Raw genomic sequence first — 12,942 nt, 5'->3', positions numbered from 1 at the left:
GAGTGAGGAAATTAAAATAGACAAAGTTCACTTTTCATCATTAAGATTGAAGAAGAAAGATAGAAAACTGTTCTTTGTTTATTTTTTATTCTCACTTAGTGTTCTTTATTTATTTTTTATTAAACAGTAATTTATTTTTATTTATTTTTTTTTTCAATTATTTATCTACAACACAAGAAAGAAAGAACAGAAAGAATGTGTTCAACGGATAACTTATCTCTTATAGAGATCTCTACCAAAAACCATTGAATATAGGAGTTGTTAAATATTATGTTCATAATAATAAACACAGTACTTATATAAACATACAAAAATATAATAACATTTAAAATGTGAACCTAGTTGTATGTCACTTACTTTACTTAAGTAAATAGGAAACGCCCGATTTCTTCGCTTTAGTAACGAGGTAAAGCGTGGAGTTGAATTCCGCCATTGAACACACAATTCCTCCAGAATTTGAAGTGGAGAACCTAACGGGAATGGATGGGTTCTTATTAAAACATTTTAAAGTTCTTTCATTATATTTTTTTTGAAAGTTGGTGGAAATGTTTATTTAAATAACATTTTTTTATTAAGTCATCACATAATCCCTCCAGAATTCGGCGGAAAAAGTTTGAATAGATAATACGTATAATAATTATATAATTTAGTGTATACTTATGTCTTAATAATAAATTTAGTTTAAAGTAAAAAAAAATACTTTAATATTGTTCTAAATTATTATAAGATCAAACGCTTAGAAAGCTTACCATATTTTTATATATAAATAATATGACTAAATGTTATTATATCAGACCTTACAAAACAATGAAATAAATAAACTATCTACTCAAAATCTCTTGAATTTCATTCAGATTTTTCCCTTTAGTTTCCGGTACAAATTTGAAAGTAAATAAGAAAGCTACTATACAAGACACGGAAAACATCCAAAAAGTCACATCTCCACCAAGAACTTTGACCATGGTGCCGAAACTGGTGGCAACCCCGAAGCCGATCAGCCAAGCGGTTGTCATGGCAACCGCTGAACCTGTACTCCTCGCGTTGCCGCGAAACATTTCACCTACTAAGGCACTGGGCATTGTGCCGAAACCTGAAAAGAAAATAACATATTCTCTTAGTTTAAAGTATTTTGCAAAATAAGGATTATTTTGCCTTTACCATGGGAATAGACTGGGCTTTGTGAACTTAGCGATGGCAACCGCAACTTATTTTGTGTAAGAAACCGGACAATTTGTTTATTAGGGGGAAATTAATAAAATCGCGTCCTTAAAATTGAAGGGAAACCGGAGACCGGTCTGTCTTTTATTGCTTGCTCTTTTTAACTTCACGCTATACCCCGCACATAGCAAATAGGCCGAGGGTTCCTGGGAACCTAATGTTAATACACCATTTCATTACTATTAACCCAGACTGCTATATGCAGGAAAAGCATGAAAACATATAAATTTTAAAGTAGCGGAACGGTTGGGATTACCCATCTTGTAAAGCTTCCAATTGCTTTGGCAACTAAACTACAACTTACTAATAAAACCAATTTCCAAATATTGAGATGTTTATTCTTAAAAAAAAAAAAAATATAATACCTACCAACTTCATAAGAAAAGAAATACATGATAAGTGCGAGTAGAGGCAGCCAGCCTATATCACCCACGACTGGGCTGAGAATTCTACATAAGTAAAAATATGTTCCAAGGATCGCCTGAAAGTAAAATAATTAGATAAATAAAGTAACTATTAAAAAATAATCGGTCAAGTGCGAGTTGAAATAGCCCAGCAAAGGATCCGTACTAATTTAATGATTGTAGGTCCACGATAAGTGCCTACAACTTACAAAAGTTGAGAAAATGAAGTTATCCCCCCATTTCACTTTCATATGATATTTACAATTGCAATTATAAGATATAGTGTTTTTTTCTTTGTATTCCTTTCTTTGTATTGTAACTTCTCATACTTTGCCAAATAACATAATTGTAAGTTAACGGGAAGTACCCTATGTTTCAATTAACTAGCACTTCCTGGGTTTCTTTATAGCTTCATGCCTGGGGGACCCTGAGAACATAATATAAAATCACTCCGTTCCCATTAAAACAGTTCCGTTCCCCACTTTCCGCCCAATTACAAATACATTGCGTGTAGTGGCGGAACTTAACGCTGCTTGCCTCAGAACCAAAAGAACCAGGGCGAGAAGATGAAAATATTAAATATTTCATTTATTCGTGTGGGGATCGAACCCACAACCTGTCGGATTAGTTAAATCAATTCAATGGTTATCAATTTCGCCCATCTAGTGCTTATTCACTTCCGCGTTCACTTATTTTTAATCAAGTATATATATAGATGTTTGCCAAAAATTTATATGAATGTTATATTATCTCACCAAGCTTACAGCACAGAATGCTGTGGACACCAGCAGTAATATCCGTCTTCCTGCTCTCTCAACAACAAACGGCGCGACCAGACTGGCTATCAACCTCGTCGCGCCTATTATTATAGTTGCTAGATCTGGTCTGAAATAAACAGAAAAAAAATTATACATATAAAATTTTAAAGTATTCGTAGATTATTAAGAAGCGCCCAAAAAATGGTGACAAATTAAATTAAAATAAAAGTCTTGACAGACCAACAAGCCAACAGATAGACAGACAGACGTTTTGTCTATTAAGGTATGACTTTCTAGAATTACAATAAATTTCTATCAATAGATTATCATTTATTAAATCATATTGACTTACACAGTACAAACATAAAGACAAAAAATATATGTAACTTTCCTTATACGGTGAAAATTTTATAAAAAAATGTAAATGAATGTAAAAGAGTGAAACTGATTTTTATAAACTGATTTTGTTTTAGTTAGGACCATTGACGTATCTATAGACATTTTTGATGGGGGTTTGGGGTGGTCCTTGACTTTAGTTTCGAACTGATATTTTTGGTTGGTTGGTTTTATTTTTTTATGCCTATTTTTTTGTTAGGAAATATTCTGGAGTCACTCTTCCAAATAGGGATCGATCGAATAGCAACCGTTGCCTTTAAGTTCAAGCACCATTTTACTAATCTATAAATAAAATAACATTACATTTAAGTATAATCTACTACTTTACTTTAATTAATACGAAATAATGAATTAAAATGATTGCATTTTAAATAAAAAAGCACGTCACGCGTGTTTTATAGTGGAAAAATCCATGAAGTATTTTAAACTTGTTTAGTAATAGGTATCTTAACGAATTAATTAACATGAAGCTATTCTTTTAATTATTTAACATTAGACAACGCTATGATACATAATTACGCTTGTTCTACTTAGACAAGGCGTACGGAAATAAAAACGATATTTATTCACACCTTTAGATTTTATTAAAAAAAATAAAAATATTTTTAATATTATTGAAGCCATAGTTACACAGGAGCACCAGCATGCTCGTGCATGCCGTAAACTCGAGGGTTGTGAGTTCGAACCCCACTCAATAGAGAATTATATTTATTACCGGTTCTAGTGATCCGGCGTGAAGTGTATCCAGCACGTAGCAGAGGATAGGCAGAGAGAACCTGGGAACCTAGTGTTAATATACCCCGTTCCCATTAAGACACTTCTATTCTTAACTTTCCGTCGAATTCTTGAAATATTATGTATGGAGTAGTGGAATTCAATCCCGCGCTTTGTCTTGTTACCAGAGCGACTAAATAAAACATTATGTAAATATTTAATTCCCCGAATGGAAATCGAACCTAAACCATCGGGTTTACAGTACCCCAACGGCTACGTAAACGGTTTTGTGAAATTAATCCTCTTCTTATCACTTAGCTCTCCGAGATCTCCGTTTATTCGCACTCAGAATAAGATTTTCTTTAAACCACTTAGCAGTTAACCATAGCGCTATATAAAAAAGATTTTATTTAAGAAAAGATTAAGTAAGGAAAGCTAACATAATTAGATTTTGCTGGAAAATGATCTTTTAAGCTGTTTTTTTTTTCCTAAAGATTTGAATGGTACTACCTAAAAATATTTTTATAGCGTAAATAAGTGTGGTTCATCTTAAAAACTTAATCTAAGCCTAAAATTATAAAGAAAAAAATTGTTTTGTTTCTTGAACTTTTAAAATAAAATATTAAATTAAATCAGCTTCACGCCTTATCCCGCACACATGGGTTCGATCCCCACTCGAGGAAGTGAAATATTTATTAACGTTTACATTTCTATTTCTTCTCTCTGGTGTCGAGGCAAAGCGCGGCTTTGAGTTTTGCCAATCAACATGCAATGCCTCCAGAATTCAGTAGAAAGTGGGGAACGGAATGTCTTAACATTAGGTTCCCTCTGCCTACCCTGCTGTGTGCAGGATACAGCGTGATATAGGGCCTCAACTCGCCACTAAATCCATGATATTTCAAAATTAATTCACCTTATAGAGGACCCAGCACTTTGAAATATTGTGGTAGCGAAAAACAAAACAGCAGCTACTCCACTCAGCTGTTGTAATGTACACAAACTTAGAGTTATAAAAAGCGAATTTCTATTAGCCTTGACTGTGAATATTTTAATCCAGGCTTTCCAGCTGTGGCCTTCGTCAGGAGTAGTTCCTCTGACAGATTCGAAGATATTTTCCAGGTCTTTCACACGCCCTAATGAGCGTAATGTGTTTTTTGCTTCTGTTTCTTTACCTGAAGAAATAACATTATAATTTACATTTATTTAAATCTCAGGAATTCAGAATTAAAACTATTTTTTTAAAGCTAGATCTTAATAAATCGAAGAAACGAAAATATTTTATGAGCATAACCATTCCCCCGAATTGAAAGGAAACTCAACTTTATCTAAATTAGGATTCTGTAACACATACTGTGCAACGACAAAAAATAAAACACTCTGTATACAAAAAAATCCATATATTATCAATAAATAATAAATAACATACCTTTTATCGCATAGTACACAGGTGACTCCGGTATGAAAATGATACCAATAACGTGTACAATATTTATAACCAAAACCACGTAGCCTGTTGAAGCGTAAGACACTGTAGAGCCCACCGCATACGCTGCTAGGGTACCGGAAATACCCACGATGGAAGTAGATGTAAGAAGAATTCCTCGAATATTTGTTGAACTGGAAATATATGAAATGAAAATCTAAATTATAATATTTATTTATTTAAATTACATAAAAATATCTGCCCGATTCGGAAAGCAATTATGTAAAGAAGATCCAGCAATAAACTTAATAATTGCACTTTTAAAATATAATTCATAATAAATCTATGATTCTCAGTGATTGTTCTACGTTCAAATTCTACTCGGGGGAAGAAATTATTTTGATTTATACTAGTAAGAAGACGAGTTCTGCTGCTCAATATGCTTTTTTCAATAAAAAAAAAGTAGATTTACCTTAAAAATATTTAAAATAATATTTTAATCTTTTTAACAGCATATACTTTTATTAAATTAGCGAATCAATTTTACATTTTTAAATATAAATTATTATAAAAAAAAGATACATTTAAAAATATAAAAAAAACCACTCTTCCGAGGGCGGGACAAGGGTCCAAGCCATCGGTGGCTAGGGCTCCAGAGAGAGGAACCGCCGCACAATACGTGCCGTCTCAATTTTTTTTATTATTACTCATGTAACTTGTGCCATAAATAATTTGTTAAGTTTTGATTTTTTAACCCCACGCTGTATAAATAATAGGGTAGACTGGTGGTATTTTGTGTTGAATGACAGAACGAAACACAGCTTCTGTGTCTAGTTACCAATGCAATGAATTGAAAATCAATCATTCTAATGGGTGGAAATCGACCCAGCAACCATCGCCCTTAATTCAGACACTGTGCTCTACTTTTAAATTTTATATCATTTACGTTTATATATATGTTTTTTTTAAATTTAAAATACATAAAATATATAAGTATTATATAAGTACTTACATTATCTATTTAATGAAGTAATAAATTTGTGATAACGGTATTCATTTAAATTTTGATTATATTAAGTGCTGTAACGATGCAATAATGTATTATAACATATCGCCTAAACGAAAGCGATAATTTATTTTTACTATTAAGTAGGAAATAGTGCCTCGTCACTTCCTATTTTTTAATGCTTATACTAGTAACTAGTGCGTCTTCAATCAGATAAAAGGAATAAATTTTCTTAACAGAAGAGTATATTTTTTCTTTTTTATACACTTAATTATAAATATATAATAAAAATAAGACTGTAATGACACAACAGCTCAGCATCTGAATATTAACACGACATTTGTGGGTTCGTTATTCGAGGCGACGTACGTTCTGGCAGTCTCGATTTATTATATAATCATTACCTTAAATAATATATTGAAAAAGTGTGGATAGCAGAGAACGAAGTATTTTAACAATAGGTTCCATCTGCCTGCAATATGAGAAAAAACGCGAAGCAATTTTTTTTTATGCTATAACTGAAAACCAATCAATCCCTTACATTCATATGTATACAAATGTCCCATTCAATTACTTGGAAATAGGCATAAAAAATATTTCACACATGATCTGAGAAGATTAAAAAGGTATCCAATATTCTACAGGCGTAAAGCATCTAGCGTAGTGTAACCAACCATGTTTAACGAATACAATGAATAAAATTTAATTTACAATTTACTAATTTATTACAAAATTAATTTTATTTTAATAAGTAATAATAAGCAAAAATTATACAATACACACATATACACCATTTTTAAAGTGTCATTCCCATTTAAAAATAGAATTAGTGGCCGTCGTGGCGTAGTAGTTCAAGCGTGGGATTGTAACGCAAGGGTAGTAGTTTCGATACCCACTCGAGGGAATGAATAATTATTTATTAATATTTTCATAGCTCTGGTAGCAAGGCAAAAGCGCGACGTTGAGTTCCGCAATTGCCTTGCGCACACGCAATGTCTTGAGAATTAGTCAAAACTTGAGCCGGAGTGTCCGAACACTAGGTTCCCTCTGCATCAGATACCTATAAATAACAAAAAAAAACAGAACTTTCCCGCAAACTCCAAACACATATACTTACGAAATTTCCCCAACATACACGAGGTTGCTGACTGTGACCATGCCCATTCCCAAACCACTTATTATTCTAACCGCGAACACCATCGCTACGTTGCTGGTGAGCACTATGAGTATTATTGCGATCAGATTCAAGAAACCTCCGAGGAACAAACATGGCTTCCTACCAATTATATTTGACAGGTAGCTTGGGATGTATGGCCCTGAAACAAGATAAATTATTGAATTATACCTTGGAAACTAGAATTGGTTTGTTTAACGAAAATAGAGGGTTTGAGATCGTGCTGGCGCAGGGTTGGCTGGTTGGCACAAGTGTGTGACTGTAAGCACGATGGTTGTGAGCTTGGTTCCCATCTGGGGGAATCAAATATTTGAAATTTCGTTGCTTGCAAATCGCGGCGTTGAATTCCTCAACAAGCATTGATTCAAAAATTCGACATACAGAAGAGAACAGAATTAACACTAGGTTCCCAGGTTCCCTCTACCTACTCTTCCGTGGGAAAGCTTAAAGTTAAAAATTACAACGAAAAAAATCTTTTACTGAGAATAAAGGACTTAATAAAATAAAATTGATAATATAATATTTATCACAACACAGTAACATTATGAAAATATTAACATATTTTTTTATTTACTTATTTATGTATAACATATTGTTTGTTATAATTACATGTTTAATGAAAGAAAATGGCATGAATTTGAACAAAACAGACATGGGTCTAATTTGTATTTCCATCACTTTTTCATATCAATATGGTAATAGAGTATTTATATGTAAATAAACATTTCAACCCACCTTCAAATATATATGAAATGTAAAGAACCTTAAAAATGTTTTAATAGCAACATATGCCTTTTATTTTTATCTAATCCGTTTAAAAATTAGATTAGTCATTTTCACTTTTTGCTATTAAATATGTATACATTTACATATTTAATGTCTGTTGAAAGTCCCTAAAAAATATTTTCTATTATATTTTTCATGTACAACGATCAGTTTCTTTCTATTTCCTACCTACTCATGAAAATTTTAAAAACCATTTCGTTCACCTAACTTAATCAGACAACACGCGACGTATAGTTCCATCACTCTCGGTTGTATATCTATCTCTATATTAATGAGAAGAAGAGAACAGAGGGTTCTTTCACTAGATTTTCAATGAACTTACCTACAATAGCTCCGACGTACAATAAGGATCCTATCCAAGAAGCTTCTAAATCTGTTATAACGTTGGGTAAAGGAGTTTCTTTTGGATCTTGAAGTTTTGGTATAATCGGCGCCGACCATCCCACGCTGTAGCCATCTATGAATTGTCCTATATTGACTGAAAAGAAAAATATTTTTTGTTATTAATATAGAAGAATCGCGTTTTCTGTTGTTTCGATTATAAAAAAATAAAATTCACAATATTAATAAGATTTAAAAATTTTAGTAATATATGGGGATATGGTCCCTTCACCCTACTCCTTATTTTCTACCTTTTAGCATTAACCATTACATGCTTGATGCTTTATTTTACTAGACTAAGGAAAAGTTTATGTTTTTAATAGAAATAAATTATCTCTGAAGAAATGGGAACCTACTGCTATCTTTCCATAAAAACACAAATTATCGCCACTTATTTTAAATAATTTTTAAATAGGTGACATGTAGTTTTCTTAATATTTCTTTTTCGGGCAATTCCTAGTTATAGAATTAGTGTCGTATAACTTATTTTATATTTTAAAGTATTAATCACACCTTACACGAACTAAGGATTCCCCAATTAAGCGATATGTACTTATTAAGCTACGTAGAAATTCTTATAATTAACTTTACAATTTATCGATCAATTGGCACAATAGAGACGTATTTACATTTTCTGAAATATTTCAGAAAACAACCAAATTTTGTATAATAAATAGTAAATAGTCTTTCCGCAAGCATTCCCATATTATTTAAACTATTTATTAAAAAGGACAACGGTAGAACTTGAAACGGAAATGTCTTAATGGGAACGAAACGCGAACGAACGGGACCAAACTCGTCTCACAATAAACTCATTTGTCACTCAATGAAACAAATAAAACAATTATAATATTTATTTATACAAAGCAAATAAATTAGATATTGTGAAATAATAAAATAATCTACATCATAGTTTATATTTTGTGCATTTGACATGTAACGCGCTTATATAACATTTGGCAATGAAAAATTTTAATGAACCTATTATAATTGTATAATTATATTTTGTATATTCAGTTGTTTTGCGTATTATTATTGCATATTATGAAGTTCTGTCTCTCAACATGCAAAGCCTCCAGAATTCGGCAAAAAATGGGGAACGGAATGTCTTATTCAACACTAGGTTCCCTCTGCCTACCATGCTGTGTGCGGACACAGCACGAAGTTAAATTCGACTAGTAGTTCCAGAGATCTTACTGCGCTCACATATCATTTTATATTTAACAAGTCCTTTTATATATGTTATTCCTATTGAAAATATTTTTTACATTATGACATAGTTATTATGAAATACCGTCAGCAGTTTATATGTACTGTATTTGTTCACTATGGTAGGTATGTATCGTATACGTATGAATTGTTATTGAACTATTATATTTAATAATATTTGGTGAAGTGTATTATATTATACTTTTTAAAATACATATGAAAATGTAAAACAAAGTAAAAGTTTACGTTTTTAGCTCCTTTGCTGGAAGTTAAAAACTAGATATTTTTTTATTTTGATGCTATACCCCCCTAAAGAGGGATAGACAGAGAGAATCTAATCACTTCGTTTTCAGATTTCTGTAGGAATTCGGGATATTGTGTATTGAGTAGCAGAACTCAACGACGCACTTTGAATTACCAGTATCTTGTACCTGATCTATTACTTGAGTGACAGTAATATTCAAAGTCAAACACAAATATTTTATCCTAAATAAGAAATTATATGCCTTATTTTGTGGACATCAAATAATTTTCCACTAGTTCACTAAAGTTAAGGCCTCAGACCTGTAAAGAACCGACGCAAAAACTCATAGGGACTTTTTTTAAAATCAATTATTTACAAGTAAATATTTATTATTTTATACCCGCTGTTAAACGGATTCAAGTGGATATAACTGATACTGCCCCTGACCATAAGTGTGTATAGTATTCCATATCAAGGTATAATAAAAAGCCTTAAAAAACAGTAATCTATATCCTAATATGAAATACTGCATCACCCTGTACAATATGCAGATCGGATCCAGATTGAATAGCAACGCCAAATTGGCTGACTAGACCTCATTTAATACGTGAAAAAATCCAAGACTGGAATGAGTCCTCCAAGAATCCCAATACTTGTACTATTAGGGAGAGGAATGAGTCCAAATTTAGCGATACACTACCAAATTTGTGTCTACATACAGTATAAGGACCAAATTACGTCTATTCCAATCCTGGTTGACAGAGACCTGCTCCTAGCACTCCGTAACAGACTCAAGTTGTACTCTCCACTCTTCGTCCTCAGCTCGAAAGTTATTAGCCTGTCCAATATAAAACTCATCGCCCGTGCTGTTGACAGCTAAATTGCAACACTTCATTGATATGAAGCATAAACAGTGTTGGAGAAGTATTTTTGAACAATTTTTAAAGTGTTATTCCACACTTTCCACAAAGAAAAATACTTTTTTCAAAGTGCTCTGATTATTCATTTATAAAATTAATTACTATTATAATTATCTAAACGTAATGACTAAGAAAGAATAAAATTTAATTGACCACTTGATAAATTAGGTAAAAGATAAACATTAGGTTTCTCGGTTCCCTCTGCCTACCCTACTATGTGCAGAATCCAGCGTAAACCTAAAAAATTACCAATATACATTTTAAAAATATATTTTTTTGTAATACACTACATAAATTGTAGTATTCTTAAATATAAAATAATAGTAATATCCTTCTTTATTATTAATCCTTTTTTATATTTGCAATAAAAAGGGAGAGGACAGTCGGCTTGCAAAAAAAAAGAAAGATAATATATTTTACTAGCGGACGCGCGCAGCTTCGCTTGCTTATTTAGGGGTGAATTCTAATAAACCACGAAACATGTGTTCAATGAAATATTTTAAGTCTAAATTTAAAAGTTTATTAAAATCGGTGGCTGCTTAAAGATTTTTCCATACAAACTTTCAACCCCTTATTTGCACCCTTAGGGGGTGAATTCTAGAAAACGATGAAACACGTGTTCAATTAAATACTTTTATAAATCTAAATTTCAATTTTTATAAAAATCGGTGCCGATTTAATTTTTTTTCCATGCAAACTTTCATCCCCTATTTCACCCCTTTAAGGTTAAAATTTTTCAAAATCCCTTCTTAGTGGATGTCCAGATTACGAAAATAAACATCTGTCCAAATTTCACGTTTCTACGCACAGCGGTTACGGCTGTGCGTACGTCTTACCTCAGTCAGTGAGGACAAGTCCTTTTATATATATAGATAATCACAAACGAAATAATTTAAAGTCTTGCTATGCCTCGTTCTAGCGTACCTATAATTTTTATATTTAAATACAAATAGTTACTCAAATATCCTATAAAATAAGTAAAAGTGTATACTGTATAAAAAAATTACTACTTTAAAAAATTAAACCTATATTTAAAAAAAAATGAATAAAAAATAATACTCACCACACGCAACTATAAGAATTTGAGTTCTAATGTATTTATTCATGTCAAACAAATTGCACTTAAAATTGTTCAGTAATAAATATAAAAAAAAAACTACTAAGTCGACTTAACTTAAAAAAAATCCAAGCAAATTTTACTTGTCGAATCCACCTTCTACACTCTAGTTAGTTTTATTTAATACTAACAATTTTACAAGTAATCGTAAGTAAAAAGAATGATATTTCTACCGGTTTTGAGGTTGTTTAACATATGCAGTTCTTTCTTTATTTAAAGCGAATATAAAGTGCAAATTTTAATATCTATTAATAACACAATTAAAATGTGCTGATTATAGCAAACCTTAAGTTATACATATTCGACAAAAAAAATATTTGTTTAGAGAAAATAATAGTTATATTGCAAAATTGCTATTTATTTGTAGATTAGGTTCGTTACTTGAGATTTTGTTAATTGAGATATGATTAATAAAATTTTTGTGGCCACAAGTTCGATTCTTGCGCATGGTTTGATGGGACTGAAAAAATTGTTGATAATATTATAGTGAAGCATGATCATTTACAAGTTTTTGTTCACGTTGCGCGTGTTTTTAGTGTTGTAAAATTTTATTCATTCTAAACCCAAATAAATTACAAGTACCCTAATAAATAGAAAAAAGAAAGAACAAGAAAGAAAGAATCATTAATTTTAATTTTCCGAAGTGAATACCACCGGTGTTTGCTCTTATTAAGGCACTTATAACTTATTAAGATTTGGGGGTGTGTCTGGCAGGGGTTAAAACTATGTTCACATTAGGTTCCCTCTGCCTCCCCTTCTATATAGAATACGTGAAGCTTGTAAAATATTTAAATCGTCTTAATAAATGACTATAATTATATCGGTAGATGATTAGAATAAATAAATATTAATTAATTCTTTTTTACTACATTTTCTCGATGTAATATTATTAACTAGGTATTAACATAATCATATGCACATTTTCTAAAGTTTTCAATGAATTTGCTAGGCAACTACGTCGTATTACGAATTTTTTTTTTTTTTTTTTTTTTTTTTAATTCTCGTCCCTCTGACTTAATCAGAGACTTTATTTTGCAATTATATATATTGAACTGGTTTAAATTTTGAAAAGTGGCACTAGGCCAATAATGAATTAAGCTTTAAGATTTTCTGACTTTTAATTTATTTGTTCCTTTTTATTACTTTGCTGCCCACGCTCTTACAGAAACCCACGAATGCCTCATGGGTCTCT

The 12,942-nt window shown here is 31.4% G+C and overlaps 1 protein-coding gene across 1 annotated transcript; it reads right to left on the bottom strand.

Annotated features, from left to right (window-relative positions):
• Window positions 1-561: 561 nt before the first annotated feature.
• LOC146528423 (facilitated trehalose transporter Tret1-like) lies at window positions 562-11,854 on the bottom strand. The gene is made up of 8 exons (XM_085203270.1): window positions 11,697-11,854; window positions 8,202-8,357; window positions 7,037-7,235; window positions 4,917-5,107; window positions 4,404-4,662; window positions 2,378-2,507; window positions 1,588-1,699; window positions 562-1,090 (listed from the first exon to the last, which is right to left on the bottom strand). Exons 1-8 carry the CDS (start codon window positions 11,737-11,739, stop codon window positions 822-824), a joined length of 1,359 nt encoding a protein of 452 aa, XP_085059396.1. The 5' UTR covers window positions 11,740-11,854; the 3' UTR covers window positions 562-821.
• Between the last annotated feature and the right edge of the window lie 1,088 nt (window positions 11,855-12,942).

The sequence above is a fragment of the Heliconius melpomene genome, chromosome 19, assembly GCF_056956725.1.
Source record: "Heliconius melpomene rosina isolate 202511_hmr_F chromosome 19, ASM5695672v1, whole genome shotgun sequence".
Lineage (NCBI taxonomy): Eukaryota > Metazoa > Arthropoda > Insecta > Lepidoptera > Nymphalidae > Heliconius > Heliconius melpomene.
Note: the sequence above shows the minus strand (reverse complement) of the source record. Positions and strands in the feature narration are given on the sequence as shown.

Excerpts from the sequence above, each read along its gene's own strand:
- LOC146528423 (XM_085203270.1), bottom strand. The coding sequence starts at position 11,739 with ATGAATAAATACATTAGAACTCAAATTCTTATAGTTGCGTGTG. Across the intron at positions 8,358-11,696 it reads AATTCTTATAGTTGCGTGTG|TCAATATAGGACAATTCATA; the intron begins GTGAGTATTATT and ends TTTTCTTTTCAG. Across the intron at positions 7,236-8,201 it reads GTACGTCGGAGCTATTGTAG|GGCCATACATCCCAAGCTAC; the intron begins GTAAGTTCATTG and ends ATCTTGTTTCAG.